The sequence below is a fragment of the Sturnira hondurensis genome, unplaced genomic scaffold (genome assembly GCF_014824575.4).
Source record: "Sturnira hondurensis isolate 20B ecotype Veracruz unplaced genomic scaffold, ASM1482457v3 Scaffold0023817, whole genome shotgun sequence".
In the NCBI taxonomy this organism is placed as follows: Eukaryota; Metazoa; Chordata; class Mammalia; order Chiroptera; family Phyllostomidae; genus Sturnira; species Sturnira hondurensis.
In genome coordinates this window covers 2,755,858-2,783,274 of record NW_028096448.1, presented here as the reverse complement: position 1 = coordinate 2,783,274, position 27,417 = coordinate 2,755,858, and the positions used below count along the sequence as shown (strand labels likewise).

At 42.5% G+C, this 27,417-nt stretch overlaps 3 protein-coding genes across 3 annotated transcripts in view; 1 reads left to right on the top strand and 2 right to left on the bottom strand.

Annotated features, from left to right (window-relative positions):
• RANBP9 (RAN binding protein 9) overlaps positions 1–1,033 on the top strand; it is a 77,629-nt gene extending 76,596 nt beyond the window's left edge. The window contains exon 14 of the mRNA XM_037037974.1: positions 43–1,033. Within this exon, the coding sequence (XP_036893869.1) occupies positions 43–173 (131 nt within the window). The 3' untranslated portion in view covers positions 174–1,033. The remainder of the gene's footprint in view (positions 1–42) is intronic.
• A 690-nt stretch (positions 1,034–1,723) lies between these two features.
• On the bottom strand, positions 1,724–5,840 carry NOL7 (nucleolar protein 7). The gene is made up of 8 exons (XM_037037975.1): positions 5,481–5,840; positions 5,335–5,395; positions 4,636–4,694; positions 3,352–3,383; positions 2,826–2,907; positions 2,365–2,486; positions 2,210–2,287; positions 1,724–1,914 (listed from the first exon to the last, which is right to left on the bottom strand). Exons 1-8 carry the CDS (start codon positions 5,741–5,743, stop codon positions 1,838–1,840), a joined length of 774 nt encoding a protein of 257 aa, XP_036893870.1. The 5' UTR covers positions 5,744–5,840; the 3' UTR covers positions 1,724–1,837.
• A 2,636-nt stretch (positions 5,841–8,476) lies between these two features.
• Positions 8,477–27,417, bottom strand: part of SIRT5 (sirtuin 5) — a 33,806-nt gene continuing 14,865 nt past the window's right edge. The window contains exons 4-9 of the mRNA XM_037037893.1: positions 26,102–26,327; positions 22,836–22,923; positions 22,020–22,073; positions 20,237–20,360; positions 17,424–17,539; positions 8,477–8,989 (exon numbers count right to left, since the gene is read on the bottom strand). Of these exons, the coding sequence (XP_036893788.1) occupies positions 8,914–8,989; positions 17,424–17,539; positions 20,237–20,360; positions 22,020–22,073; positions 22,836–22,923; positions 26,102–26,327 (684 nt within the window). The 3' untranslated portion in view covers positions 8,477–8,913. The remainder of the gene's footprint in view (positions 8,990–17,423; positions 17,540–20,236; positions 20,361–22,019; positions 22,074–22,835; positions 22,924–26,101; positions 26,328–27,417) is intronic.

Genomic DNA, 27,417 nt, shown 5'->3' with positions numbered 1-27,417 from the left:
TCTTGCTAATTGTTATTTCCATTTTTAATCATTTTTCCTCAGAAACCCACAATCTGCCAAAGCAACCTCCACTTGCTCTAGCAATGGGACAGGCCACACAATGTCTAGGACTGATGGCTCGATCAGGAATTGGATCCTGTGCATTTGCCACAGTGGAAGACTACCTACATTAGCTATGCATTTAAGGAGCTCACACTTATATTGTGGCATATAGTCAACATGGAAGTAGACCAGCTCTGCTGATTTGAAATTTAGATTTTTTTAATTATGTACTGGGGACAGGTTTTTGTCGCTTTACATTGCTTCCTAGTTTACAGCATGATGCAAATGATTTTCTAACTTAGTGTTAGGAGAAATTATTTTCCATCTTTAACCTCTTAGTTGTCTAAGAGTTAAATATTACCGAATCTCAGATGTTTGAATTTATCATCACAAATCCTCTAAAACAATTACCTAAAAGAAACCAAAAAAATCCTGCCTTCTTTGTTGGGGGGAGAGCGGGGAAGGAAATGGAACAAGTTGTGTTGTGTTAGCATGTGGGTGACGTAAACTTCAAATTGGGAGATGTTCCAACCCCCCCACTCCCATTTAAGCATTCAATCAGTGTAACTTGCAAAATGCATAAACATCCGACAGTTTGAATTTATAGTGTTGATGGAAGAAATCATTTTTAATGTGTACTGTAAAACTTGAAATACTCAGGAGCTGAGTGAATACATTTGTTGCTACTTACAATCCCGACCTGTTAGTCCCAGTAGTTTTGTTTTAACATGGTCTTTTCAACTGTTTCCTGTTTAACTACCAACGACTTCTGTTGTAGACTCACAAGTTTAACTTGTATTATAACAGTATTATATGTCAACGGTGTGGTTTTGACCTTTATTTATATAAAAACCAAATATTTAGTCAATTTACCGTGTCTTAATTTAATCTTTGTACACCTTCCATTTTTAAGTGCTTAAATGAGTACTATATTGCAATAAAAATGTAGTGATATAATTAACCAGCCATTAAAAATTTACTTCTACAGATATTAGAGTGTCAACTGAGTTTATATATTAGGTACTTACATACTTATGATTAATATAAAACTAGAGCAATTAAAATAAATGATTTTTACTATAAACCTTAAGCTCTACACGCTAAAACCGCATTCGATTTACTAGCCTCCTTGTATTAGGGTCAAGCCTGATACTGTGTCACTCAGAAAGAAAAAGGGAAATTAAACCAATTAATATTAGTTTCATAACCATATTAAAACATGACTTACTTGCCAGTAAAGCAAACCCCCAAACTGGTTTTAAAGTAAAATTTAAACAAGTTGTTCAAGTGGATGACTATATCCTTTGGTTATTTTGTACACTATTTTTGTACACTAAGGCTTGAACCTCAAGTGAAGTAGGTATTTATATACCCTTAGATGTTTTGTGAAGCAGATTCTCACCAGCATCACCAAGACACCTGCAAGAATAAGGCATCTGAGCGTTCCTCCTCCCTGCCACTCCTGCCACCCAAGGGTGGTAGGGTGGGGTGGGGGAGGGGCAGAGGAGGTGCCTTTGCTGGTTGTGTTTGTATTCAAGTCAATGGATAAACACTTATAAAAAGAAATGAAAGCAATTCCTTTTAAACTGCTATTTCTTCCAGGATCCTCAAGGATTAAAGGCACAATTGTATTCCAAAAGGATGAAATGTGGTGGGGTACTTCCCCAAATAGATTTATGACTTTTGCAATAAGCCTTTAAACTGATTTATTTTATTTTTAAAGCAAATCAATCTTCTACACTAAGTAACTACAAGTTCATACATACAAAGTTCTCATTCTTCATTTAGTTTTGATTTACTTCTTAGAAGTTTTCATCTTTCTGACCATCCACCGTCTTTTAAATCTCTTGGCATTTTGTTTTTTCTGGGTTCCTACAATAGAAAGTTTGTGCAGTAAGAATAAAAATTCCCAAGAAAAAATTTTAAAATTTTCAAGACTTTCTATATGAATATAAATACTAAAATTAGGTCTATTAAGTTAGATTTTGTTAGCTGTACATACATAATACACTGGCCTAATTTTCAGAAGCAACTTTAATTTAGAAGCTACTAATTTAGAAGCTATTGTAAGAAACATAATTTATAATTGAGTATTTCGTATCTTCTTTAAAAAGAGCATTATTCAATATTAAAACGATCAGAGCCAACAGAATAAAGCTGGACCTACCCCAACCAGTACTCAAAAACTGGGCTGCAGCTCTCTTCACTGGTGCCCTCTTATTGTCAAGAGACAGGAACTTATTTACTAGAAAAGAGAATTACTTATCATGTCTTTGTTCATTTGCAACACAAAGTGAGGAAAACAGTCACTAAGGACATTACCAGTAGTTCTGTTGGTTCCCGGCCCATATAACGAAGTTTGTATGAAGGCTTTGGCTGCCTGCTGCCTCGAATCCCTCAGATCTTGATCTTTTAGCCTTAGAGCCAAGTAACTTTTATTCTGGCTGGTGATCGATAAAAAAGGTCAGCATGAATGATGTTGATAATGTGCTTTACTATAAAGTATTTCTGTTAGCTGTCTCAAAAAGTGAAAAAAATCCTTATTTTGTATATAATTATACAAAATAATTATATATTATTAAACAAGTCCTATTTTATAAGAAATAGGCTAATAGTCACATTTTAATAGAGCAGATAGTTTTTTATATAAATATCACAACTGGTTTTCCCACAGAAGACCCAATCTGAAACTGATAATTAAAATGTTTTTTCACATAAATCAATACTTTAATTCTCAAAGGTTAATAACTTTATATCCTACATGAAAATAAGGCTCTTCTTACCCAATAGACTGTACTTTTTGTACTTTAGCTTTCTTAGAATCACTTCCTTTTTCACATTCTTCATCTTTCTTCTGCAGAGTAACTAAAAAATTGAGTTTTATTTCTAGTTAGTACTTATGTAAAAATAAATCAAGAACACTTCCTGGAGTTTATGTTAAACACCCACACCCGCCAATCTGGATGCAATTTTTATTTCTAAGAAATCAAGGTGGGCTGGGATAGGAGTAAAAGACAGAAAACTGTAATTGAACAACAATTTAAAAAGAAAAAAAATAAGGGAAGAGGGACCCTTGGACGGAGCCAAGGGAGGGTGAGACTGAGGGTGGGTGTGGGCGTGGGTAGGGCAGGGGAAAGTGGGGGTGGGAAAAGAGAGACAACTGTATTTGAATTAAAAAAAAAATAAGGGAAGAGACCCAAGCTAAACTTGGCCAGTGCTATTCCCAAGCTCTTTCTAAGGGCCAATAACATTTGACTGCAAAAGCACTAGATACTTTCATGAAGTTATTTAAATTAGAATAGTTCGTACCTTTTTTTACCTTCGCTGGTGATTTCTTTATGCTAAGGGAGAACAACAGCACAGTGATTGGAATGGCAGGTAGCAAAGATTACCTGTTACACAAGTAAACTTGGTCTTAGAAGTAAGTCCTTCCACTCCCACCCCGCCCCATTGGGCACCACTGTCCTCAGTTTTGACGCCCGTTCATCTTTCATCGGTTTTGGAAAGCAAGTCACTCCCCAAATTCCCAGCCACCCACTCTCAATCAACAAACTAATAAATATTGGTTGGAAGTATCTTCTCAGAATTTAAAATCTGAAAGTATGTATCGGCAGCCTTCCAAAAGCAGCAGATTGCTGTGGTTAATGGAATTAAAGTGGAAGACTTAAAAATGTTATAAAACACCTCAGCTAAAATATGAAATGAAAGGTGGTAGGCCTGCCTCATTTTATTTGAAGAAATCACAAAGGGTAACAACAGTTTTAAGCACAGAAGACAAGGACTAGAGTGGAGGCATCTGGTCTGAGAGACAAATGTAAACTAACAAAACACAGATGCCTGTACCACGCACAACAGAAACACTACAAAGGAGGAAGTTAACAGGGTGGGTGGAATGAGAGAATGAAAAGGTGACATTTGAGTTTGGCTTTAAAGGATAAAAAGGGAATCTGCCACCAAATAAATTTGTGTTTATGTTTAATGCATCTGGGATCTGAATAACTCTGGAAAAGTTCTACAGAAAAATCTGAGGACCAGGACAAAGACATAGATCTAAGAGACAACAGACCGAAAAAAACAAATATTTAGAACTCTTAATTAAGTTTAGTAAGATTTGACTGACTCCATGGGATAGATGAGGAAAAGGATCTGGCTTTAAACATTCAGTGGGTGGCAAAGCTGCTACGTAAAATGGGGAAGGAGGAGGAAAGACAAGTTGGCAGGCATGGCAAGTATGGGGCAAGTTGAGTTTTAGGAAGAGCCTGCAGATAGAGAGCTACTCCACTACATGGAATCACTATTCACCATCTACCCTGCCCCAGGACGAATGAAACCTCACAGTTGATGAATAAGTGCTCTGGGATCAGGAACTCAGAAGCTAGAGTTAGCAATGGGAATGAACAAAAAGGCATAATGAAACAGTGAAAAGGAAGTGAATTACTTTCACCTTTCCCACCAACTTCATATATCTACGCTGTAGCTTTTTAATTTAGGCTTTACTGTTTCTTCAATTGTATAGACTCAAATAAATGTACCAATATGTATTTCAAAATTGGAGGTATGTAAGCAAGTAATATGACAAGATCCATTACTTACTCTGTCTGTGAAGCGGTAGTTAACTTCTCTAGAATAGTGTCTGGAAGGAGTTTCCTTTTCTTAAAGACATTTAAAAATAATAATAAGTGAGCTACATGACAATATACCCTGGGTTGCTTCTGAAGATACACATTTTACGAACAGCCTCTTTTAGGCTGACCACTGCCTCCACTATCTCTAAGCTGTAGGGAAAATGCGATCATAAAAAAGCTCAGAACCTACTCCACATTCTTTGGAAGACCTAGTGAAGATTGGAAAGGGTGCCCAACCCTCATGTCCCTGCCAAACACTCAAAGTAATGTCCCTCTGGAGTCAGGTGTCTGGCCAATCTGCCAAACATCCGGTAACAGAGCAATCATATTGATGTTTGTGCAGCCCTATTTACCCAGCACTTCATTTCATTTTAACAGCAACCCAGACACAGGTAAACCACCCCCCAGTGAGGCGAAATGACAGGTGTCACAGCGAGCTGAACGCCGGAGGTGGGGTTTAATCGCGTGATTTCAATTTGACAGCTCTTCCCACTCCCATTTTCAGTCGGCGGACAGCAATGAGTAAGAACATCTTTGTTTTCACCGATGTTAGAAGAAATATTAGCGACGTTTCCCCCACTCCTATATCCTACCAGCTTTGCAATAAACATGGACATTGTACCCCGAGCCGGTTGTTTTAAAAAGGAGACGCCTCCTACATTCTAACCTTTTGTTCGATAAACAGCTCCTCGCGTCGTTTCCTCTTCTCCTTCAGGAGTGTTTTATCCCTGGGAGAAAGGGTGACACGTCAGAGCGGGAGAGACAAGCGGGACCGGAATGGACGATTCTCCGGCCCAGCCATAAGTTTCCAACCTGCGCACCGTCTCCCGGACTCGCCGCTCCTCTTCCCTCGCTTCCGCCTGGGCGCTGGCGAAAGTCAATTCCTCCGGGGCCTCGTCAAACTCGTCGTCCCAGTCTTCTTCGTCTTCCTCCAGTGGCTCGGCAGCCGCGCCGCTGCTGGGTTGCCCGAGCAACAGGCCGTGTTCCGCCTCCTGCTCCGAGGCAGGCTGGCCCTCGTCCACCATCGCCGAGGCTGATGCAGGAGTGCGGGACGCGCGTGGCCGGAGCTGCACCATGGCTCTGGTCGCGGAGGACCGTTTAACCTCTGACCCGGAAGCAACAGCCCGCAAGCCGAGTGTGACGTAAGAGCAAGCGACACCGGTTGAAAGTTCCTGGCAAGCGCGAAGGGCTTCCCACTTAGAGACAGGAAGCGGAAGTCCGTCCCACTCCGAGCGAAGGCGTGGCCTAAGTTGGGTCGGGGTTGGGTGTTTCTCCCACCCGCACTGAGGCTGCGCGTTTCGAGGGTGAGATTCTCCGATGGCTGCCGTAGAGAATTATCTGTGGGATAGTGTGCGCGTGGAGCTTGTTTCCAGGCAGAAAAAAAACCAACAACAACAACATCCTGCTGCCTTCTTGGCCCGGATGCTGAGAGCAGGGTTGGCTGGGTCCCCACGCTCATCGAGGCGGGCTGGTGTGCGCCATCCGGTTCCCAGAGACTGATGACCGCAAGCCCCGGTTCTGTCACTGCCTTTTTGCACCAGGATTCGCTTGGTCGATCCAGTTAATCAGTATATGTAGAGTGGATTCCCTTCATTCCGCACTCCCTGAAGAAGTGGAGTTTCAAAGAGAAGAAATACGCTATAGTGGCAGGACAAATTGACAAGCCTGAATCAATTCTCTGCACCAAATCTGTGCTTGGCGACTTCTGCCGATGTTTCTCCGGCTTCCCTGAGCACCAGCCCCTCTACCACTGCCTGTCCCTGCCTGTTACGTATTCATCACTGACACCTTCCCGAAGAGTTTATTGTCTGATTCCGCCACCCCCCACCCCCCTTTAACTGTAAGCTCTGTAAGAGAGTAGGGACCTCGTCTGATTCCCTGGTGTAGTAACCCCAGGACCTGGAACAATGGCTAGCCCATCGCAAATACTGAATCTGGTGAAAGAATGACTTCGCCATAGTGAATGCATCCCTAGTATTATCTTCCCCACCAAGTATTTCATTTGGGGGGGCATAAATGGCCCATCATGACCTGTTTTTATTTTCTCCCACCCTTTATTCAATACTAAATGATTCATCCATCATTCTCCAAACAAACTACGATGTTTCACATTTGCCAATCATTTGTACATGCTGTTCTCTCTACTGATACACACGTGGAACTCCTGTTTATACAATATCTCAAAAACCTTTCAAACGCCTTAACATTTACTCCAATCTGACTCTGCCCATCTCTAGCTACATTTTCCTGTGAATCTTGCACAAATTCCATTACTGCACTTTCTACACTGTATAATAGTTTACATGAAAGTTGTCCCAACCTTCCCTGGCTAGTGTGGCTCAGTGGATTGAGTGCAGACTGCACACCAAAGGGACCCTGGTTGGGTTCCCAGTCAGGGCACATGCCTGGATTATAGGCCAGGTCCCCAGTAGGGGGCAATTGAGAGCCAGCCACACGTTGATGTTTCTATTCCTCTCTCCCTCCCCTCTAAAAGTAAATACATAATTTTTTTTAAAAAGAAAGAAAGGTGGCCCAACCATTCTGTTAACTCCTTGAGGGTAAGGTTCATGGCTTACTAATTTTATTTCTAATGCCTATCATGTGTTAAATATTCAGTAATAGTAAATTGAATACAGTAAATAATTTCTACCTCATATTTTGTATTTTCATTTCTCCTTTCATCTTCTCTAATAAGACCACAATGTGAACAAAAATGATAAAACATACATGTGCACACAGAAAGCTGCTGTTACAAAGGCCCCAATTTGAGAGGAGTTGCAAAGAACACTTCTGAAATATCTGGGCCTTGGTCAGATAGAAATTAAAAATAATCAGACTTTCCGAGACAGTGTGCTGACTTCCATCATCGCTAACACTAGGAAAATGTATAAAGTAACTTCAAGAAGTCCACCAACAAACCTATTAGAACAATGACAGTATTTTACGCACAAAAACTCCATAATAAGTATTACGCACACGTCCGTCCCCTCAGTGTACATGCCTTGACCCAGCCATGGGAAGTGTGAAATGAAGCCTACAGTTTGGCCCTTCAGCCTCCTTGTAGGTTATGAATATCCTTCTTGTCCATATGAAGGACCTTTGAGATTTACTCAAAGGTGTGACTTGGAAATGCAGTAGTTTTATGTGATGGTGTCTTGTCATTTATGTCCACAAAAGCCAAGTGAGGATGGAACATTAAGTGCAATTTTGTAATTTGCATTTACAAATGGGGCTGGGTGATGTGGCCAGGTCTGTAATCACTTGGGGAGTCACCTGATCCAAGGAACCTTGCCATGTGTGACCTTCCTACACAGGTTCCTAAAGGCCACTCCTCCCAGTCAGGCCTCTGATGCTTGCTGGACAGCAATCAGGCATTCCAAGGGCCGGATGCTGCATTAGGTGATGGGGCTTGAGGTGAGGACTGTTTTCTTGCTACTTCACTCCAAGGTAAAGTCCCATGGGAAACACTCTCTTCAGAATTCAATGTCTGGGAAAGGCTGGCAGACCCCAAAGGGGCTGTGTGCTTCTGAGTTTATGATTTTAAGAAAGTCTACAATCAGCTCTCTCTTTCCTCCTTGTCTGCTAAAAAGGCTAGTACTAAACTTTAGGCAATTGTGTTTGCCTTTAGAATCTATATATTTGCATCATTTTTTTGGTCTCATCCTGATTTTTCTGCCTTGTTAAACTACTTTTCCTTCCTTGCTTTAGTTCTTGTTTGAAGCTATTCCACATACTCTGAGGTAAAGCAACCAAACAAGTTAAATACTGAAAAGAAAATGTCCCCGACAAAGATAACTCATGGAGCCAAATCTTTATACAATAAACTACTTACTGTAAAGAGTGATTTTATTTTCTATCTAAACTTGTGCAAAAGTCAGAATTATCAAGGTTTTTACCTGTCAACTTCCATCTTTGCCAAATAGCAAAAATGGGATAATTACATTTTAAGACACTCAAATGAGAATTTTTCCCCTCCCAATAACCAACCAAACCCATCAGAGGTATCTTATGTTTAAGTTCAAGCCAAATAACATGCATCAACTTTACAGTTCTCTGACTTCTTGTAACTACATTTGCTATTGTAACCGCTAAGGCCCTATCAGTTATCAACAGGTTGGATGCCAGACAGGAAATCACAGGGTATTTTTAGATCTCCAGTATTCAGCTTGCCATCCACAAAACTGTGTCTCCTCTATTTGAGGCCTGGTATTGAGATGTTCTATAATTTCTTCCTTCCCCAGAGCAATTAAGAAACCGTTTCAGTTTCATGAGGAGCTAGGGCTTCAGGAAGAGTTGTGCCACAGGGTCCCTGGAAATGAAACCTGAAACAGAAGGACAAATACAGCAGAGAGGAGTTAAACCAATGTACTACTTCAGCAAGTCACGCTTCTTAATTGCACCCCGAGTAAAACCCAAATTCCCACAAATGTACTATGAGTTTGGGTGCCCACCTCTTTCATCTAGTTTCCGAAAACTCCAGATATAGACATTTCACTACAGACTGGCCCTTATGCTCAAGAGAATTTAGGAAAGGGCATGCCTAGAATTTAGATGGTATAAATAAGAATTTTATTTTAAGGGGCAAGGGGAGACATAATTATAAAGTATATTTCATGGTTGTATTGCCAAACTCATGACTGAAGTTTTCAAGTTGTACAATACCTATATACTACGTTAAAATAGAATTCATCTGTACTGAGGACAAGAGAAAAGTAACCTCATGCATCATACAGACCATCAGGACTTGAGCTGAGTCAACAGGCCCCTTGAACCATCCACTGAACTTCACAAAGCTCTGACTCAGTCAAAAAAAAAGAGGAAAAAAAGAAAGAAAAAAGAAAGTGCAAAGAGGAAGAAGAAAAATCAATGATTTCTGCTTCCTTCAAGAGAAAACACTTAGGGCATGAAAAAGAAAAGCCCAACTCTGAATAAGAAATAAAAGCAGGTATTTTTTTCTCATGTATTATTAATAAGAAAACCAACTGAACATAATTAAAAGTAAAAAAAAACATTTGCTCAATGTAATTTATCATCTTATTTACTCTTGACACAGTACAAATGGTGAATGCCTTCTCCCTAAATCCTGTGTGGTCTCCACATATGGCCACTAATGGGCCTCCCTGACCAAATGGCATTCCCACTCCTCCTGCCACCCGGAGCGCGGGCACACTGGCCACTAGAAAACTCCTCACCAGCGCAGTGGTTACAGTCCCTTGAGAACTTTCCAAGAATTACAGCCAGGCACGGAGAGCTCTTAGGGGATTTCCATGTCCCCAATCCCACATGGCCTCCTTCCTGAGAAAGTGACTCTCCGGTGCCCCCTTCCATACCCACCCTTCTCCCACATCCCAAAGGCAAGCTGTGCCCCTCACATGCCCCATATCTTACAATGGTGCCTTAGCCCAGACTGTGAAAGCCTATGGAAAACCAGCCATTTGAAATATCAGTGTAGATTAAAGAAAGCAAATGATTTCTAAAGGCTGGGTATCACATCCTTATGCAAATAGGGCCATTTCAATCTTGCTTTCAATAAGACTGAAAGAGGGTCTGAGAGAATTTTCCATGAACAGATAACAAAATGAGATATAAAATTACTATGGATATTTTAGCATATAACATGGAAGGAGGTCCAAAATGTGAGTGGCCATGCCATAGGAAATTCCTTTCATGTCAGGGTTTATGTGGCCAGGGACTCTCTGTATGTCCATCTATAAAAAGGAAAAACTAAGAATTACAATTGACACTAAAAATGTAAGACTGAGATGGGCCCGTGGAAACCTGCCCTGCCATCCTTCAGACTGGAGCAAGAGCATGGATAAAGCAAGCGGCAGAGTGAACAGAAAACAGTATTTGTCCCTAGGACAAGCTGCAAAGATCCATGTTACTCAAACAATGCCCTTCTTTGAGTAACTGCATACCTTTTTTCACTCTCTGAGGAATTTAGTCTTCTAAAATCATAAAGTATCAGAAACTTTGCTGTTTGAAATTAAAGCAGTCAAGAATGAACAATCCCCTTGTGCCTAGAGGATCTGAGTCACTTTGCCATTGAGATGCAGCCTTGATTTCCAGGGAGCCTTGACTACCAGGTGAGGGGTGTCTGGACATGACAGTCCACACCTACATTTCCTTTGTCATTTCCAAGGACACAGGACCCTGAGGCCACTTTGCCAGCCAGACCCACCGAACCCCTTTTCACAAAGCCCTACCAGTTGCCGATCTATTGAAAACGGCTTCATTTAAATTTCACCTACACCTCCCTCCCCCAACAAATCCTATAATTGTGTTTTCTTCTGTGTCTGGAGACATGCCCCTGTCCCCTCCGGAGTGGGGTCTCCCTCGTCACACTCACTCAGGAAGCCTGTCTTTCCTGACTACAGGCTCAGTTCTGGTGACCATGGGCTACAATGTGAAGGGCCTGTCTCCTAACACTCCATAGTATTCAGCCATGGATACATGAACTAATTCCAAAAATGCACATCCCATGATGCGGTACCAGTAAAATTTTACTTTTATGGGAGTGTTCATCAAATTTACCATTTGTTTGTTGTTTTAAACAACTACATACTACAAATTGCTGCAGTGATAAATCAATCTAGACAAAAATTTTAAGAGAACATTTAAGTTTTAAGGAAATTGAAAATGAATAATTCACCAGATATTTTGTTGCAGAAGTATAATAAATAGGGGAGTCAACAAAAGATTTCCAAACATAAAAATACATTACATTAGTACAAATTCCTGTCATGGAAGTAGAATGGAAATACAAGTTCGAAGACAAAGAGGAAAACTGTGAAGGCTCCAGCTGTTAACAGGGCTGTGCCCCGCACCGGGCGGCGCCGTGGGTTGGAGCGTCAGCCGGAGCACCACGAAGCTCCAAGTTTGTCAGGGTGCGAACCAGATGCAACCTGTCACTGTTTCTCTCTCTCTCATGTGCTCTCTCTCAAATAAATAAAATGTATCCTCAGGTGGATATTTATTAAAAAGTTAAAAGGAAAAGGTCTGCATATTTAATTTGCACATGGAGGATGACAGGTATTGAGCACTCGCATCATCAGACTTGCCTGGATACAGTGAAAACCGCAGTGGCTGTTTTATTTTAAAACGTCATGTTTTATTTCCAATACTCTTGGAATCACATCTTTTTTCATGATTTTGATATGGAATTTTAGATGTCAACTTGACAAACGTGACAGAGGTACCCGATCAAAAATGTCTGAAGACCGTGTCCTGGCTCCCACGCACTTTGCTCCACCCGAAGTTGTAGATTACCCAAGAGTACTGAGTTCCAGAACCCGCTAATGCCACTTTTATTGGTTCATGTAATTATCCAACTGAATTTAAAATTTTGTAATAAACTGCAAAAATATAGCTGTTAAAAGAGGGTTATTTCTAGGAATATTAATGGAATGCCTTAGGAACACACAGAGTCACTAAAAATAATTGTTAAATTAGCCATAAGTGGAAAAGCCTGGGGGGGAGACTGCATCATAAGCTTCATTTTGTACATTCTTTCTCCACTTAGAAAAAGAAAAAACATCAAAACTAGAAATTGAAATCCAGTATTTTCCAAGATTACTGATGATAAGAGTTGCCTGAGTCCCTCGTTAAACACACAAATAACAGTCCTCTTGCGCTGGTCATTCTGATTTAGGAAATGTATACTAGCACCTAGGTATCTGATTTTCTTGGTTGTCTGAGTAGTTTTATAAAATAAGGGCTGGGTGATTTTTATCTTTGGGAAAATTTGGGGAGCACCAGGAGGATTATGGGAAGGGGGAGAGAGGGAGTGAGACATTGATGTGAAAACAGAAACATCTATTGGTTGCCTCTCGAATGTGCCCCAACTGGGGATGGGTCTGCAACCCAGGCATGTGCCCTGCCTGGAGGAATCAAACTGGAAAAGTTGAACCCGTGACCCTTCACTTTGTGGGCGATGCCCAACCAACTGAGCCACACCGGTCAGGGCTGACTTTTCTTTTTTTAATTAACAGACCACTAGGGCTCTGATGGAACACACGGACTAAAAGGGCCCTTACAAGCTCCCCTTGCCAATGCAGTCAGAAAGGGTACTGGGCTTCCCTGTCAAATGTAGTCAACTGTGAATTAAAAGAAGTAGCCTCTTTACACTCTTGATAAGTAAATACAAATTTGAGCAATCTACAAAACCATTGTCCAGCACAGAATGACTTAAGTCTTCTAAAGTCCACCAGCAATTAGGTTTCATTGGGGCCACTTGTTCCCCAGCACAAACATGTTACTTCTCTACCTCACTGATTGTGTCTTCTGGGATGTGCCCCCTCCACTCCAGCCTCACTGGCCCCTTTGTTGTCCCTCAAACCTCCCATGCATGCTTCCCCCTTGGGCCCTTTGCTCTAGGTGGTCCCAGTGTCTGAAAAGCTCTTAGTCCCGATAATCTCTTTAGCTACCTTCTTCACTGCCTCCAAGCCTGCTCAAATCTCTTCTCAGTGAGGGTGGCCCTAACTACCCAACTGAGCCCTGCAACCTCCCTGCACCCCATCCACAACTCCACCTTTGCTTTTTCTGAAGGTCACCCACATTCTCACATGCTATAGAGTTTGCATATAATAAATTTATGCTTATTGTGTACTGTTTGCCTGCACCACTAGAGTAGCATCTTCTCACGGTAGATTTTTTGATTTGTCTACTGATACGTCCTATTCTAAGCACCTAGAACAGTGTCTAGAACATATGAGTTACTTAAAAAATATCTGTGGACGTCAACTAAATTCCAAAGTTCATAGAAATTAAAAGCTGAACATCATGGTGGCTGCAGGGTGTGGGGGGCCCGGGTTCTTAGAAGGCCCTACGCACCAACACCCTGGCTGTGCACATGAATCTCACTTCCGCCTCAGCAAATGCACTGACCCTCACACGCCAAGGACCCTGGGGGTGAATAACAGTCAGAGCCTTGAAGCCTGAATCCAAAGATGTACAGTATCTATCAGTAATGGTTTGTCAGAAATCATCCAAGACAGCGATCAGGGATGGGGAAAATGACAAACACAAAACTAGAACTAATTAACACCTTGAAATATTAACATATTTCAGTGGGAGGCAAATGCTATGTCTGTGGGCTTAGGAGGTCTGGCTTATGAAATGATGTCATTACATGCCAAGAATCTCTTCTGAACTTGCAGGGAAAACTGCCAAGTTCAATTTGGTTTCACATGAAGTCATACGCAGTGGATGCCCTGGACTACTACTAGTTGGTGCAGAGCATGAGAGGCAGACACCATTTCATATCTTGGGTTGTGGAAACACTTGAGTTTTTCCCTATCTGCATTTCTTAATTTAATATAATAATGGTTTAATTCTTCATAGTTAATTTGAGATGAGCTAAAGATCAATGACTAAAAATAAGCCACATCAGATGAATGGAATTGGGACGTAGCTCATTTGCTCCTTCAGAAAGTTCACTCCATCCCACTCTTGGGAGTATTCTGATGCTCTTTCAAGTAGACAACAAGAGCTTCCAGGTACGTGGCTCTGATATCACTTTGAATGACGCTAACCAGCCCAGGTGGTACACATGTGTGACCCAATGCATATTAGAGGCCTAATATCCATTTTTTTCAGTGGTTAAATTAGAAGACAATATTATTTTTAAATATCTCTGTTAACATAATTCACATGCAATCTATTCATTTAATATATGACTGTTTTTTTTAGTATATTCACAGAGTTGTACAACCATCAGTAAGGTCAACTTTAGAACACCCCCAAAATGTATCTGTACCCATTAGCAGTCACTCCCCATTCCTCCCTCCTGCCGTCCTAGACAACCATCAATCTACCTTTGGTCTCTACTGACTTTCCTACTGTGGATATTTCAGATAAATAAAATCATACAATATGTGGTCTTGTGTATCTGGCTTCTTTCACTCATTATAATGTTTTCAAGGGTCATCCAGCTTGTAGCGTGTCAGCACTTCAATATGTTTATGGTTGAATAATATGCCATTGTATATATGCCAAACTTTGTCTGTCCACTCCTCAGGTGAAGGACATTTGGGTTGTTTCCACTTTTTGATAATGATGAGCAACTGCTGCTATAAACGTTCACGCACACATTTTTGTGTAAACATGTTTTCCTTACTCTTGGCCACATTCCTAGGAGTGGAATTGCTGGCTTCTACGTTGACTCTGTGTTTAACATTTGAGGAACTGCCAGTCTGTTCCCCAGAGAAGCTGCACCCGGGTACATTCCCACCAGCAATGTATGAGGGGTCCAATTTCTTCACCAGCATTTACTTTCTGCTTTTTAAATTACAGTAGTTCCGCGTATCCATGGTGTCACGTATCGATGGTTTCAGTTACCTATAATCAACCTCACTCCAAGAATTTTAACTGGAAAGTTCTAGAAGTAAACAAGTCATAAGTTTTAAACTGCAGGCCATTTGAGCGCCTCACTACATCACATTGCATGGGCCTTGTATCATCTCACACCATCACAAGGACAGTGAGTGCAGCACCATGAGGGTATTTTGAGAGACCACATTCACAGAACTTTTATTACAATTAAATAGTAAGTGTTCTATTTTATGATTAGTTATCGTTGTTAACCTCTTACTGTGCCTAGTTTGTAAACTTTATCATAGACACATATGTATAGGAAAAAACAGTGCATATAGGGTTCACACTGTCTGTGGTTTCAGGCATCCGCTGAGGGTTTTGGAATGCGCCTCCTGTGGGTACGAAGGGACGACTGTACACCGTAACAGAGGTTGTTAAGGGGAACCTTGTTGTGGCTTTAATTTACATTTCCCTGAAGACTAAGGATGCTGACCATCTTCTCAGTGTGCTTATTGACTATATGTCTATATTGGGAGAACTATCTATCCAAATCTTTGACCCACTTTTTAATTGGGTTATTTGTCTTTTTCTTATTGAGTTGTGAGTGTTCGTTATATATTCTGGATACAAGTTCCTTATCGAATATTTTCTCCCATTCTGTGGGCTGTCTTTTTCAGTGTATTAATGGTGTCCATTGAAGTAAAGTTTTTAATCTTGCTAAAGTCCAATTTATTCATTTTTCTTATGTTACCTGTGCTTTTGATGCCACGTCATATCAAAAAGGCTTTGACAAACTCAAGGTCAGGAAGATTTACTCCTGCATTTTCTCTTAAGAATTTTATATTTTTAGCCCTTATATTTAGGCCTGTGACCCACCTGAGTCACTTTTTTCACACGGTGTGAAGAGCTCCGAGCTCACTCTCCCGCGTGCCGCTGCCCAACCGCTCCAGCAGCATTCGCTAAGAAGACTGTTCTTCCGACCACTGCTCTGTCTTCACGCTTTTCCCAAAAACCAGCTGACCGTAAACGTGAGAGTTTATCTCTGGACTACCAGCCCTATCCCACAGAACCACACGTCCATCCTAATGCCAGCACCACAACATCTTGGAAACTATACATTTGTAGTGAGTTTTGAAATTGGGAAGTATGAGTTCTCTGGCTTTATTCTTCTTTTTGTTTTGGCTATTTGGGTCCCTTGCATTTTCATGTGAATTTTAGGATCACTTTATCAATGTCAGCAAAGAAGCCAGCTGCAGTTTTGGTAGACGGGTGAGTCTGCAGATCAACGTGGGGAGTACGGTCACCTTCATCGTACAAGATTGTCCAGTCCATGTACACGGATGTCCTTCCACATATTTAGGTCTTCTTTATCTCTTTCAATAACATTCTGCACTTCAGTATAAGTTTTATATAGAGAGCAATTTTTTTAAAGGATGTCTTTCTAGTTCCTACCACTTGCACACAAAGAACTATGGACTGAGGACACAGGCTATAGCTGATTTAAAAGACCTGTCGAAGACTAGGACAAAAGCCAGCCAAGTCACCTGAAGAGGATCATATTAAACTGTGTTTCTGCACAGTTTGTGGCACTTTTTTTATACCATTGAAAACTTAGAGCAGACATTTTCATCCTGGCTATACATTAGAATCACCTTAGAAGCTACACCTCAGACCAATTCTATGAGAATGTCATGGGTGGTACTCACTCATCAGCACTTCAAAAATAAGCAGACAAGTTTGAAAACCACTGATTAAAGTAATGACAAGAACTGCAGTGGTATTTTATAATTTCATTTACTTATATTTGTTTTTTAGTTATTTATATTTTATCTTATTCTAGAAAGGAATTAAGCAGACTGACAATAATATAAAAAGTAAATTAAAAGTGAAGACAAAAAAGCAACAGTGAAAAAAGAAAGGAAAACAAAGGTAAAGACATGGAATGGGACTGAAATTGCACACTATGACAATCCACTCTGTCCACACAGACATGGGGAACAGAGTCAGCTTCAGAATATGGCCACGGGTACAAATATCCCTGGCCATTAGGCCAGGGGAACGTGCCCAGGGAGCCTCACAATGAAAGCAGAGGCGATGAAGTTCTGAGTAGGTATCTCCCAGGCTTACCGACATCTAAATGCCTGCTGCTACTAAATCTGGTTTAAAAATACAACTGAAAGCAAAACCTAAGGAATCAAAGAAGAGCTTTCAAAATGTGAAAAAATAAAAGGTCTAATGACAAACCCCTCGTAAAAAGAGCCACCTCTGTCTACAGTTAACATTCTGTTCTTCCATAAAAGCAACAACAGACCAAATAAAACGCAAACTTGGTGTGCCTTTTGTTGTTGTTGTTTAATTAGAACAGTAGGTAAAAATCTCTGTAGAGGACCATCCCCGAACCTGCTTAATCCCTTCCATCTCCCACTTTGGTAATCTCTGTACCTGAATCTGTTCGTGGCTGGCGTGGTTTCCATGTTAAACTCGGCCACTGGCACTCCCCTGGCCGACACCTGGGGGGCAAACATGGCGGCAGGATAAACCACAGAGGACGTGCCCACCTGCAAGCAAACAGATGGAGACAGACAAGTGACCACCCTGTGCAGAGAAGAAACATTTTTTCGGAAAATCTCACGTAGACCCTGGCAGGTTGTGGTTGCAGGTGTGGGGAAAACTAAGCCAGATGGGATAAAAGGAGAGCGTTTAGGGGCAAATGGGAAGTTAGGGGTGCCTTTTTGGCTGATACTGGAACTCAGAAAGACATGAAAAGGAGCATTGTGCAAATGGAGAGTGGCAACAAAATGAATCATCGCCTTTTGGGGTTAATTTTATTTTTGTTTCTGCTCTTTGAAGTGATACAAATAATCCATGTTCCTTTTTTAAGTTAGATAATTCAAAGGAAAAACCATAGACATGTCATTCATAATCCTACTACCTGAAGATAACCCAGGTAGTTATCTGTTTGCATTTTGATATATATTCTTTCAGGTTTTTCTCTATGAATATAGGTTTATAAACATTCTTTACAAGAATGCAGAGGCCAGCTGGCTTACTTCTTCCACCACTCACTTTTTCTACCCCTGTTACTTTCTAAAATAACCTGTGCTTATAATTGAGTCTTGGATCTGAATTCTTAGCCGAACTCAAGTTCTGAGGTTGCTGGAGGCAGAGCTGGGGGGGGGGGGGGATGGGAAGACCAGAATGTATTTTACAAGCCAGCTTGTCTCACTGCAGCCACCTAGCATGAATACTGACCCTACATTCAGCTTTGGGATGTACTCAGTAGTTACTGGCAGAACAAGGATGCCCCCGTGAGAAAGTGCCTCTGTTTTTAAAGACATATTAAGGAAAATTTGAATGCCATTGGACAAATGCCTACCGTTTGTCCAATAATTCCACTTTTAAGAAATTTTTCCTGAGGCAATAATTTGCCAAGAGCTTGTTAAGAGTTATGTCTGAGGCTATTCACCATAGTGTTGTTTAAAATATCAAAATTTAGCTTTGGCTGGTCTACCTCAGTGGACTGAGCACGGGCCTGTGAAGCAAAGGGTCGTCAGTTCAATTCCTAGTCAGGGCACATGCCTGGGTTGCAGGCCAGGTCCCCAGTAGGGAACACACAAGAGACAACCAAACATTGATGTTTCTCTCCCTCTCTTTCTCCTTCCCTTCCCCTCTCTCTAAAAATAAATAAATAAAATCTTTTTAAAAAATAAAATATCAAAATGTAAAACATCCTGAATGTCCAACAATAGAGGATCAGTTGAAAATATACACGGGAACACCACGCAGCCAATTAAAAGATGATGTGCATTGATGTACTGACATGGAATATGTTAAGTGAATTGCTACATGAACAAAGTAGTTTTGAAACATAAGATATTGTATAAGCCCATTTTTCAACTTTATTTTTAAAAATTTAAAATTATAGTTTCTTTACTTCAGTATTATTTTGTATTGGTTTCAGGTGCACAGCACAGTGGTTACAAAATCCTATGCTTTACCAAGTGTTCTCTTGAGTATTTCCAGTACCCACCTAGCACCGTGCACAGTGATCCCAATATTATTGACTGTACCCCCTGTGCTGTACTTTACGTCCCCTATTTTGTAACGATCACTTCATACTTCTCAAACCCTTCACCTCTTCACCCAGCTCTCCAATCCCCGTCCCTGCCGGGAACCACCAGTCCACTCTGTGTCTGACTCTGTTTCAATCTTGTTTGTTCATCTTGCTCTTTAGAGTCCACATAGAAGTGAGATCATATGGTATTGTCTTTCTCTGACTGACTTATGTCACTGAGCATAACACCCTCTAGGTCCATCCATTCAGTCTCAAATAGTTCTTTTTTTGGTTGAATAATATTTCACTGTACATTTGTACCACAGCTTTTTTAATCTGCTCAGCTATTGCTGGACACATGGGTTGTTTCCATATCTTGGCTGTTGTAAATAATGCTGCAATGAACATAGGAGTGCATATAGTCTTTTGAAGTTAGTATTTGGGGAGTATGAACCCTTTTTTTAAAAAAAAAACTGTAATCAATATGTCCACATCTGCATAAGGAAATGTCTAGACCAGGGGTGGACAAACTTCTGGAAAAGGCCAAATGGAGTATGTTTTACGCTCTTTAGGACATATGGTCTCTGTTGCAAACACTCAAATCTGCCATTGTACTATGAAAGTAGCCATAGACTATACAACGAAGAGGAGTATGGCTGTGTTCCAACAAAACTTTATTTTCAAAAACAGGGGACAGGTCAGATCTGGCCCACAGGCCACAATCTGCTCATGCCTGGTCTGGTCTGGAAGAAAACATACTAAAAGGCCCACACACTATTTTTGGTTGGAAGAATTATTAGTGATTTCTAGTTTCTTCTTTTTGTAGTTTCTCAATTAAATTTAGTAATTAGCACATATTATTTTAAAAATCAGAATCAATAACATGCTCCTTTTATGAATTTTTTTTAGGGGGAGATGGCTTTAAAAAGCCCAAGACATGGTCTTGTATAGTGTTGTGTTTTAAGATCAATTCTTATTCACTGTTTCTTAGTTTTCCTTTAGGACACCACAGGCGCTCAAAACACATCTCAAGAGAAGAAAGGAAGGAAGGGAAGGAGAGGGGGGAGGGGAGGGGAGGGGAGGAGAAGGGAGGGGAGGGGAGGGGAGGGGAGGGGAGGGGAGGGGAAGGGGGAGGGAACAATCTCCACCCCAGTTCTGGTGTTTCAGAAAATGGCCACAATCAGGGAAGGACATGACTTACCACTAGACATAAGTCACAGAGGGCCAGCTCTCTGTCAACTCCTTCCAGAATGGCAGGGTCCAAGTTTTCTCCAAACCACACTACGTGAGGTCGCAGCAGGCCCCCGCACCCTGCCTCTTCACATCTGTAAGAATATGATCCTTAACCCACCCCTGAGCCTTGCCAGAAGGTCTGCCCAGGTGGACCAGAGGAAGGCCAGGGCTTCCCCAAATCCAGTCTGTCCAGACCTGCTCCTTCTGATCACCATCCCTACCCTCCCAGCCCTTAGGAACTTGTCCTGAATACGAAGTACTAACTTTAACTGCCTTATAGTTTTTATTTTGTCTGGAAGCACTGGGTTGATTTGGAGACAAATGTGTTTCAGCCAAGTTTGACCTTCCCTTTCTTAAAACAGTTTTCTCTTTCCCAGTGACTTCATCACATTCATGGGCACGACTGTGCCCAGTTACCCAGGCCTGGGAGGAACACTGGACTCAGACTTGCCTCTAAAGCCACAACTATCCCCTGGACTCGGACTTGCCTCTAGAGGAACAACTATCCCCTCATTTCATCAATGACCTCCTTTTATTTTCTCTGAGATCCACCTCTCTCTGGCCCTGTCAACAGCCAAGTTTTCCAGTGTCGATTACTAAAAATCTCTCATAATTTACTCCCTACTATCTCTTCATTATTTTATGTGTGCCTTCTCAAATAATCTCCTTCAGCCCTGCCTGGTGTGACTCAGTGGACTGAGCACCTGCCTGCAGACCAAAAGGTTGCCACTTCAATTCCTGGTCAGGGCACATGTCTGGGTTGCAGGCCAGATGCCCAGTTGGGGGCACGTGAGAGGCAACTGATCCATGTATCTCTCTCGCATTGATATTTCTCTCCCTCTCTTTGTCCCTCTCCATCTCTAAAAATAAATAAATAAAATATTTTTAAAATAATAAAATAAAATAATCTCCCCCAAACACCATTTTCACCATATTAATGTCCTACTCAGGACCCCTCCAGGATTCCCTGTTCTTTCAGATCGAAACTTTAGCATTTAGTAATGAAAACCCTTATTAAGAAAAATAAAAAGGGTTCTGTGCTTAAATAAACTAGTGAAATACCAATATATTATAACCACCTTTTAGAGAGTAACAGCATCGTCCTTCAGCGCACGAAATGCTCAGAGAAGCCCTACAGCGCAGGGAAAGCACTGAAACTTGCCGAGTGCCACGTCACCGCCATCTGCTGCGCAGGCGCTGCCCACCAACCTCACACGGGTCTAGCGCTGTCTGAAACACTTTTAGAAGTGCTATTTTACATCTGGTTTTTAAAAACTGATGTAAAAAACTTTCTAGGTTTTCTTTGAATCTACAAAAATTATGTTTGATTCCATAATTTCATCTTTGCAAGACCTTTTACTGCCTCCATAAACCTGCATTAATAAATAGCACTGATGACGATGAGGAGGATGAAGAAGATAGTAACTAAGGTTCATTGACCAGTTACAGGACGCCAGCCTCTACGCTTTACATACACTGGATAAGCTTCTGGACTGCAACAGCCCCAGACACTCTCCAGGCCTCACACTGTCCTGCACTAACACAAAGCAAAAAGGGATTGGGCAGCAACAGTGCCCTTTACTCTGGTTTGGTTCATCCTCTGTGCCTTTGCCCTTGGCCTCATAGGTCAGGCCTAGCTTTTACATTGGCGAATTTAAGAGGAATTTCACCATATGAACTTAGATTTTGATTCCTCATTTTCTGTTTTTGCGACCTGGAACACCAAATACAGATGAAAGATTTTTACCCACCGGGGAAGTTTCTCAACTGGGATTCTGGCATCTTGTGCTTCAGGTTCTGGAGCACTGAAGTAAACAGTATTAGGAAAGAGAAATGTCATTGGTATAATCAAGGAACAAAGACATAACATAACCCAATGAGTGTATATATTTGCCTGTTAGGATATGGTACAAAACTCCTAATTATACTCAAAGACAAGACATCAAATAATTACCAGTGGTTTTACCTCAGAGGGAATTTGTATGTGGAGAACCAGATGTACTGAGGGGGAGTTTCATGATTTGCCCTGTATGTGTTATAATTTGAATCTTTTTCGGTGCCATTATATTAATATATTTCTTGTATGATTTATAGTGATTTAAAATGGTCTGGTAAAATTTTTCTGAATATTCTGAGTCTACTCTTAATTTCTTTCCTTATTTACAATAATAGTACATGGTCACCAGAAAATTGTTGGAAAATTCAAAAATATATATAAAAGAAATCAGGATTACCTATTATCCCACCAGTCCTGAAAATCACTGTATTTTTTTCAGGTCTATTGCCTACACACAGAAACATCAGCATGGGGGATGTGTGTGTGTGTGTGTGTGTGTGTGTGTTTAAATACAAAGTTGGGATTGTACTGTATAGTTAGATCCTGTGGTTTTCCCTTACCATTGTAAATCGTGAGCCAAATATTTCTTTTATAATATGCTATAATGTATTTGGTCCAATTTTTCATAAATATCCATGCAGATCTTAGAATAAAGTACAATTTCCTCACATTGAAGTTCAATTTAAAAGAGAAGACAACATACAATTATTCTATAGTGCAGCATAATTACCCTTTTCCTGATAAAGCTGCACAAATTGGACTCTTGTAATTCTCAGCCACAACTCCGCAAGAGGTACATCGAGTTTTAAATATGCTACCTGAAAAACACAAGTTAGCAGAACCAGAAATAATATCATCAAGAGCAATTGTCTCCATGTCCAAAAGGTACAAAGTCATTTAGTTTTTATATGTTCATTTTAGCAAGTGGGCCTCCCCCCAGTTATCACGGGAAATGTGAAGGCATGTAGTACTACTGAGCTAGCCAAGAGCATTTGCCCTCCAGGGCTTTGTAAGCTGCAGGGAAGACAGGCAGATGGAATCATGCCCTCCACGACGAAGGAGCTCTCAGATTACTTGGAGTGATGTTCAGGTGGAAATGAACTGGTCTACAGGGTAGATGAGGCCAACCAGACCTAAGGGCGTGATTTACCAAGTACATGATTGACAAAGGTTCAGTAGCTTGAGATGTGTTTACAAATCTGAATTTCAACTTAATAAACTTGAATCTTTTATCCAACACCAGATCAATCAATCAATAATCAACTGATAAATGAAGAAAACTTAAAATGAGTAAGTATTGAGCTAACCCAATAATGGTGACTACAGCTCCTGCACACTCGCCATGTGCCCGTGTTGTGCTGAGCACATCACATGCTGTGGGGGACGGATACTGCTCCATTCTGTCGAGCGTCACTTAGCTGAGGAACTACCTTTCCTCTATCACGTGCTGAGCTGACGGAGCGGTCAGTTACAGCCTGAAATACAAGTTTGTGCACACGTTCCAGACTGGCCCAATCACGGCAGCCTAACCCTCTAGTGGCAGCGTTTAGTCAAAAAGGAGGTCCGTGACCAGGCTAGGCCATGCAGAGGGTTATCTTCTGAGGAGAAAGCTGAGCTGGGGTGAGCCTGCAGCTGCTGGACGCTACCTTTGCTGCACCATGGAGATGATCAGCTGCAGGGGGAGACGTGAACTAACCCAGAGTCCACAAAGCGAGGGGCAGAGAGGCAGAGAGGCAGGGAGAGAAAGACAGGGAGCCTGCTAGTGACATCGGCTCCGCCCCGGGCTCCTCAGTTTTGTGAGCCAACACACCTACTGTGTCAGCGTTAGCATGGCCACTTTTCCTCGTGTTAACGTCTCTGAAATTCAGATGTGTCCTGCAACTGCCACCAGCCACATGATGGGTGTGACGTGGCTCCCACTGCCAGCACTTGCACAGACTTGTGGCAGGATAATAGCAATGACGGATCCATGAGGTGCCTTGTTAACCTCGGTGTCCTGACTGGACAAAGGCTGCCCCTGCATGTTTCAGCCAGCAAACCAGGTGAGGGCCGCTGGGCGAAGAAGCGGAGTCCTTGCCCCGTTGTCTAGAACCCTCCTACCACCACTTGCTGGTAAGACTGAGAAAGGCCCGGCACCAAACTTGCACAACGGGCATCAGCAGCTCGGGACAGAAGCCCCGGGATGAGAGAGGGCACCCTCTTAGGAAATGCTGCACCGCCGACCCCTTGGTGGCACAGAGCGCAGCAGTGTGCGAGGAGCACAGTCGCTGGTGCCTCGGACTCACTCACAACACACTCAGAAGAATCATCTTAACCACTTTATTTCACCCATATGTTGTTTTTTATGTGTGAGAGTGATAGTTTCTAAAAATGTGTATCTAAGGAAGTTTTAACAAGCCCTTTCTATAAGAATAAAATAGCAATTCTAAGGGATAGTAGAATAAGATAACATGGTTTGGGCAGATTATTTTCTTTCTAAGCATCACATTAGGAACATGATGCATCTGAACATCAATGGCATCTTCAATCTGATGAAAGGAAGGGCTCCCTTTTGTTTTCACCTAAATTAGAAGAGAGTTCTCATCACTTGAAAGCAAAAAAGCCCCCACTAAGCATATACGCATATTATCTTATTCAATCCTTAAAGGAACTGGGTAAGAGAGGTTCTCTCCCCATTTGATACACTGTACATGGCAGTGACGCAGCCCACATTCTGACGCAGCAGATAAATAAGGCCATGTGGAAGCACCATCCCACATCCAGCAGGAAAAGGCGCCAAAAAGACACGTGGTTAGGGGGTGGCTAACACTTCTGGGACACAAGAGAGAGATGGGATCCCGGCCAGCAGTGCTCAGCTTCATCATCAGGGTGACCACAGCCTAGGGCCGCTTCAGGGCACACACACTCACACAAGCAACGTCCCCAACTGGGCCACCGTTTCTGGGAATTCCACAATTAGAATATGCATTCCTTGGGATTGACGTTTTATAGACTCTTAAATGTAAATGTCCTTGGGGGGAAAATCCTTGCATGCCCATTTAGGCTCTTGTATGACAGATTTATTAGATTTCTGGTGAGAGCAAAGAGGGGAAAGAATTAAGAGGACAAGTGGGAAAAGGAGGTTGTCATTAGGCCAGAGAAGGGAAGCCAAAGGGACCTAAGACAAAACCCCTGTGGGTCACAAAAGTGGTGGGCTTCGTAGCGAAGGTGACTGAGCTGGCAGCTCCTTAAAGGATGGAGTGCTCAGCAGAAGCGCAGCCTCAGTGGGCAGTGCCAACTGAGGGACAAAGGGAAAGTAAACAGATACCCCCAGGAATGCCAAGGTCCTCCTTTGCCACATCCTATTAAAGACACAGCTGTTCAACGGCCCATACCTCCTGGCCCCTTCAGCCCAGCTAAGCAGTCTCCGAGCACAACCCCCTGAACGGAACTCCCCAGGGAGGAGGGTGCACGCAGCTGTGCAGACCAGTGCTTCTCCAGGATCAGCTGTACATACCAGACACCTGCACATCTTGTCAAAATGCAGATTCTGTTTTAGTGAGTCCAGGTGGAAAATGGCAGGGCATGTGTTTTGTTTTAGTTTTTTAAAATTGATTTGTATGTGTGTGTGTGTGTGTGTGTGAGAGAGAGAGAGAGAGAGAGAGAGAGAGAGAGAGACATCGATTTGTTCTTCCACTCATCTGTACATTCCTTGGTTTTTTCTTGTACATGCCCTGACAGAGGATCGAACCTGCCACCTTGATTTGTGTGTGTGTGTGTGTGTGTGAGAGAGAGAGAGAGAGAGAGAGAGAGAAAGAGAGAGAGAGAGAGACATGGATTTGTTCTTCCACTCATCTGTACATTCCTTGGTTTTCTCTTGTACATGCCCTGACAGAGGATCGAACCTGCCACCTTGGCATACAGGGACAATGCTCCAACCAACTGAGCTACCCAGACAAGGCAGGACATGTGTTTTAAAGTCTGGTTCCCTGCGCATGTGAGGCTGAGGGTCCTCACCATGAATTTCCAGAAGGTTCTTGGTGCCAGCCTTGCGGTGCAGTTCATCGATGTTTTGGGTGATGACTGTGACCCGGCGGCCCTGCTCACGCAGCCGGCCCTCACACTTGGCGATGGCGAAGTGCCCGGGGTTCGGCTCTACGCGCTGTATGACTTCCCGCCGGTAGTGGTAGAACTCCCACACTAGGGACGGGTTTTGGGCAAAGGCCTCAGGAGTGGCCAGGGCCTGCGGATAAGAGAGGAGGCAGGAGTCAGGGAGGGAAAGAGGCGCCAAAGCTCCAGAACACAGGCAGCGGGGCGTGGCTCCTGCAGTGAAAGGCAGTCTCGAAAAACACTTGCAGGCCCCTGTTTCTCTACACTGGAGGCAGACAGCTTTGGGAGGGCGCAAGCGGGCTGTCTGCTGCAGGTGCACACAGCGTGGCAAACATGGGCAGGGCCTGGGGCTCTATGCAGCCTGTGTCCCAATCCTGGACAATGAGAGACCTGAGAAATCAGTTTTAAGTTCCCCAATTATAACTCAGGGAAACGCAGCCTGTCCCATTTACTGCTCAAGTAGGTTATGAACATGAAGTCAAGCAGGAAGGTAATCTAGGTTGGAGCTCCAAAATATGTGAAGTCAGTGTCATTTGTCCAGGGAGAAAGTGGAATGTACAATGCCTAAATGAGGTGTAATGACCACAGTTGAGAAACTCAGTTTTTATAACTGTAATTACAGCTACACACTCACCACAGGTATTATACTAACAAAATATATAAAAATGTGTTTTATAGTGTGACTCCTCTTCTAGGACAGACAGATCTCATTTTGTGAACAGAGCAGTAGCCGTCTGGGGCGGACAGCTGACAGCAAAGGGCAGGAGGGAACCTTGGGCATGACCGAAGGGTTCAGTATCCTGACTGTGGCGATGGCGGAATTGCACATTTGATCTTACGGTAAGGTCCCCATCTGCCCGGCAGTCACGGGAGTGGACTGTCTATGCTGTGGATTGTTCTCGTCAACCCTGCACTTCTGTGCTTTCTGCCCTCCACCTACAGCCCAAGTGGCCTAAGCAGTTCAGAGGTAGCACATGACCCTGGATACACAGAAGTGGGCAAACACAGGTCTACAAGTCATGAATACATAAATAATAATACTGGAATCACCTGTGTTTTGCATACTCACAACTGTAAACCTACTGTTGCCCACCCTGTGTGGGCTGGGAACACAGAGGACATCAGACATGCTATGTCAGGTGCCTTTGCTGCCCCACACGCTGAGCTGCTCTCGAGGGACGGCCCGCCCCTCCCGGAGTTCCTCCTCCCGCCTGCTGCACTCC

Excerpts from the sequence above, each read along its gene's own strand:
- NOL7 (XM_037037975.1), bottom strand. The coding sequence starts at position 5,743 with ATGGTGCAGCTCCGGCCACGCGCGTCCCGCACTCCTGCATCAGCCTCG. Across the intron at positions 3,384-4,635 it reads ACTACCGCTTCACAGACAGA|CATAAAGAAATCACCAGCGA; the intron begins GTAAGTAATGGA and ends GTTCTCCCTTAG. Across the intron at positions 1,915-2,209 it reads GTTTTTGAGTACTGGTTGGG|GAACCCAGAAAAAACAAAAT; the intron begins GTAGGTCCAGCT and ends TTTCTATTGTAG.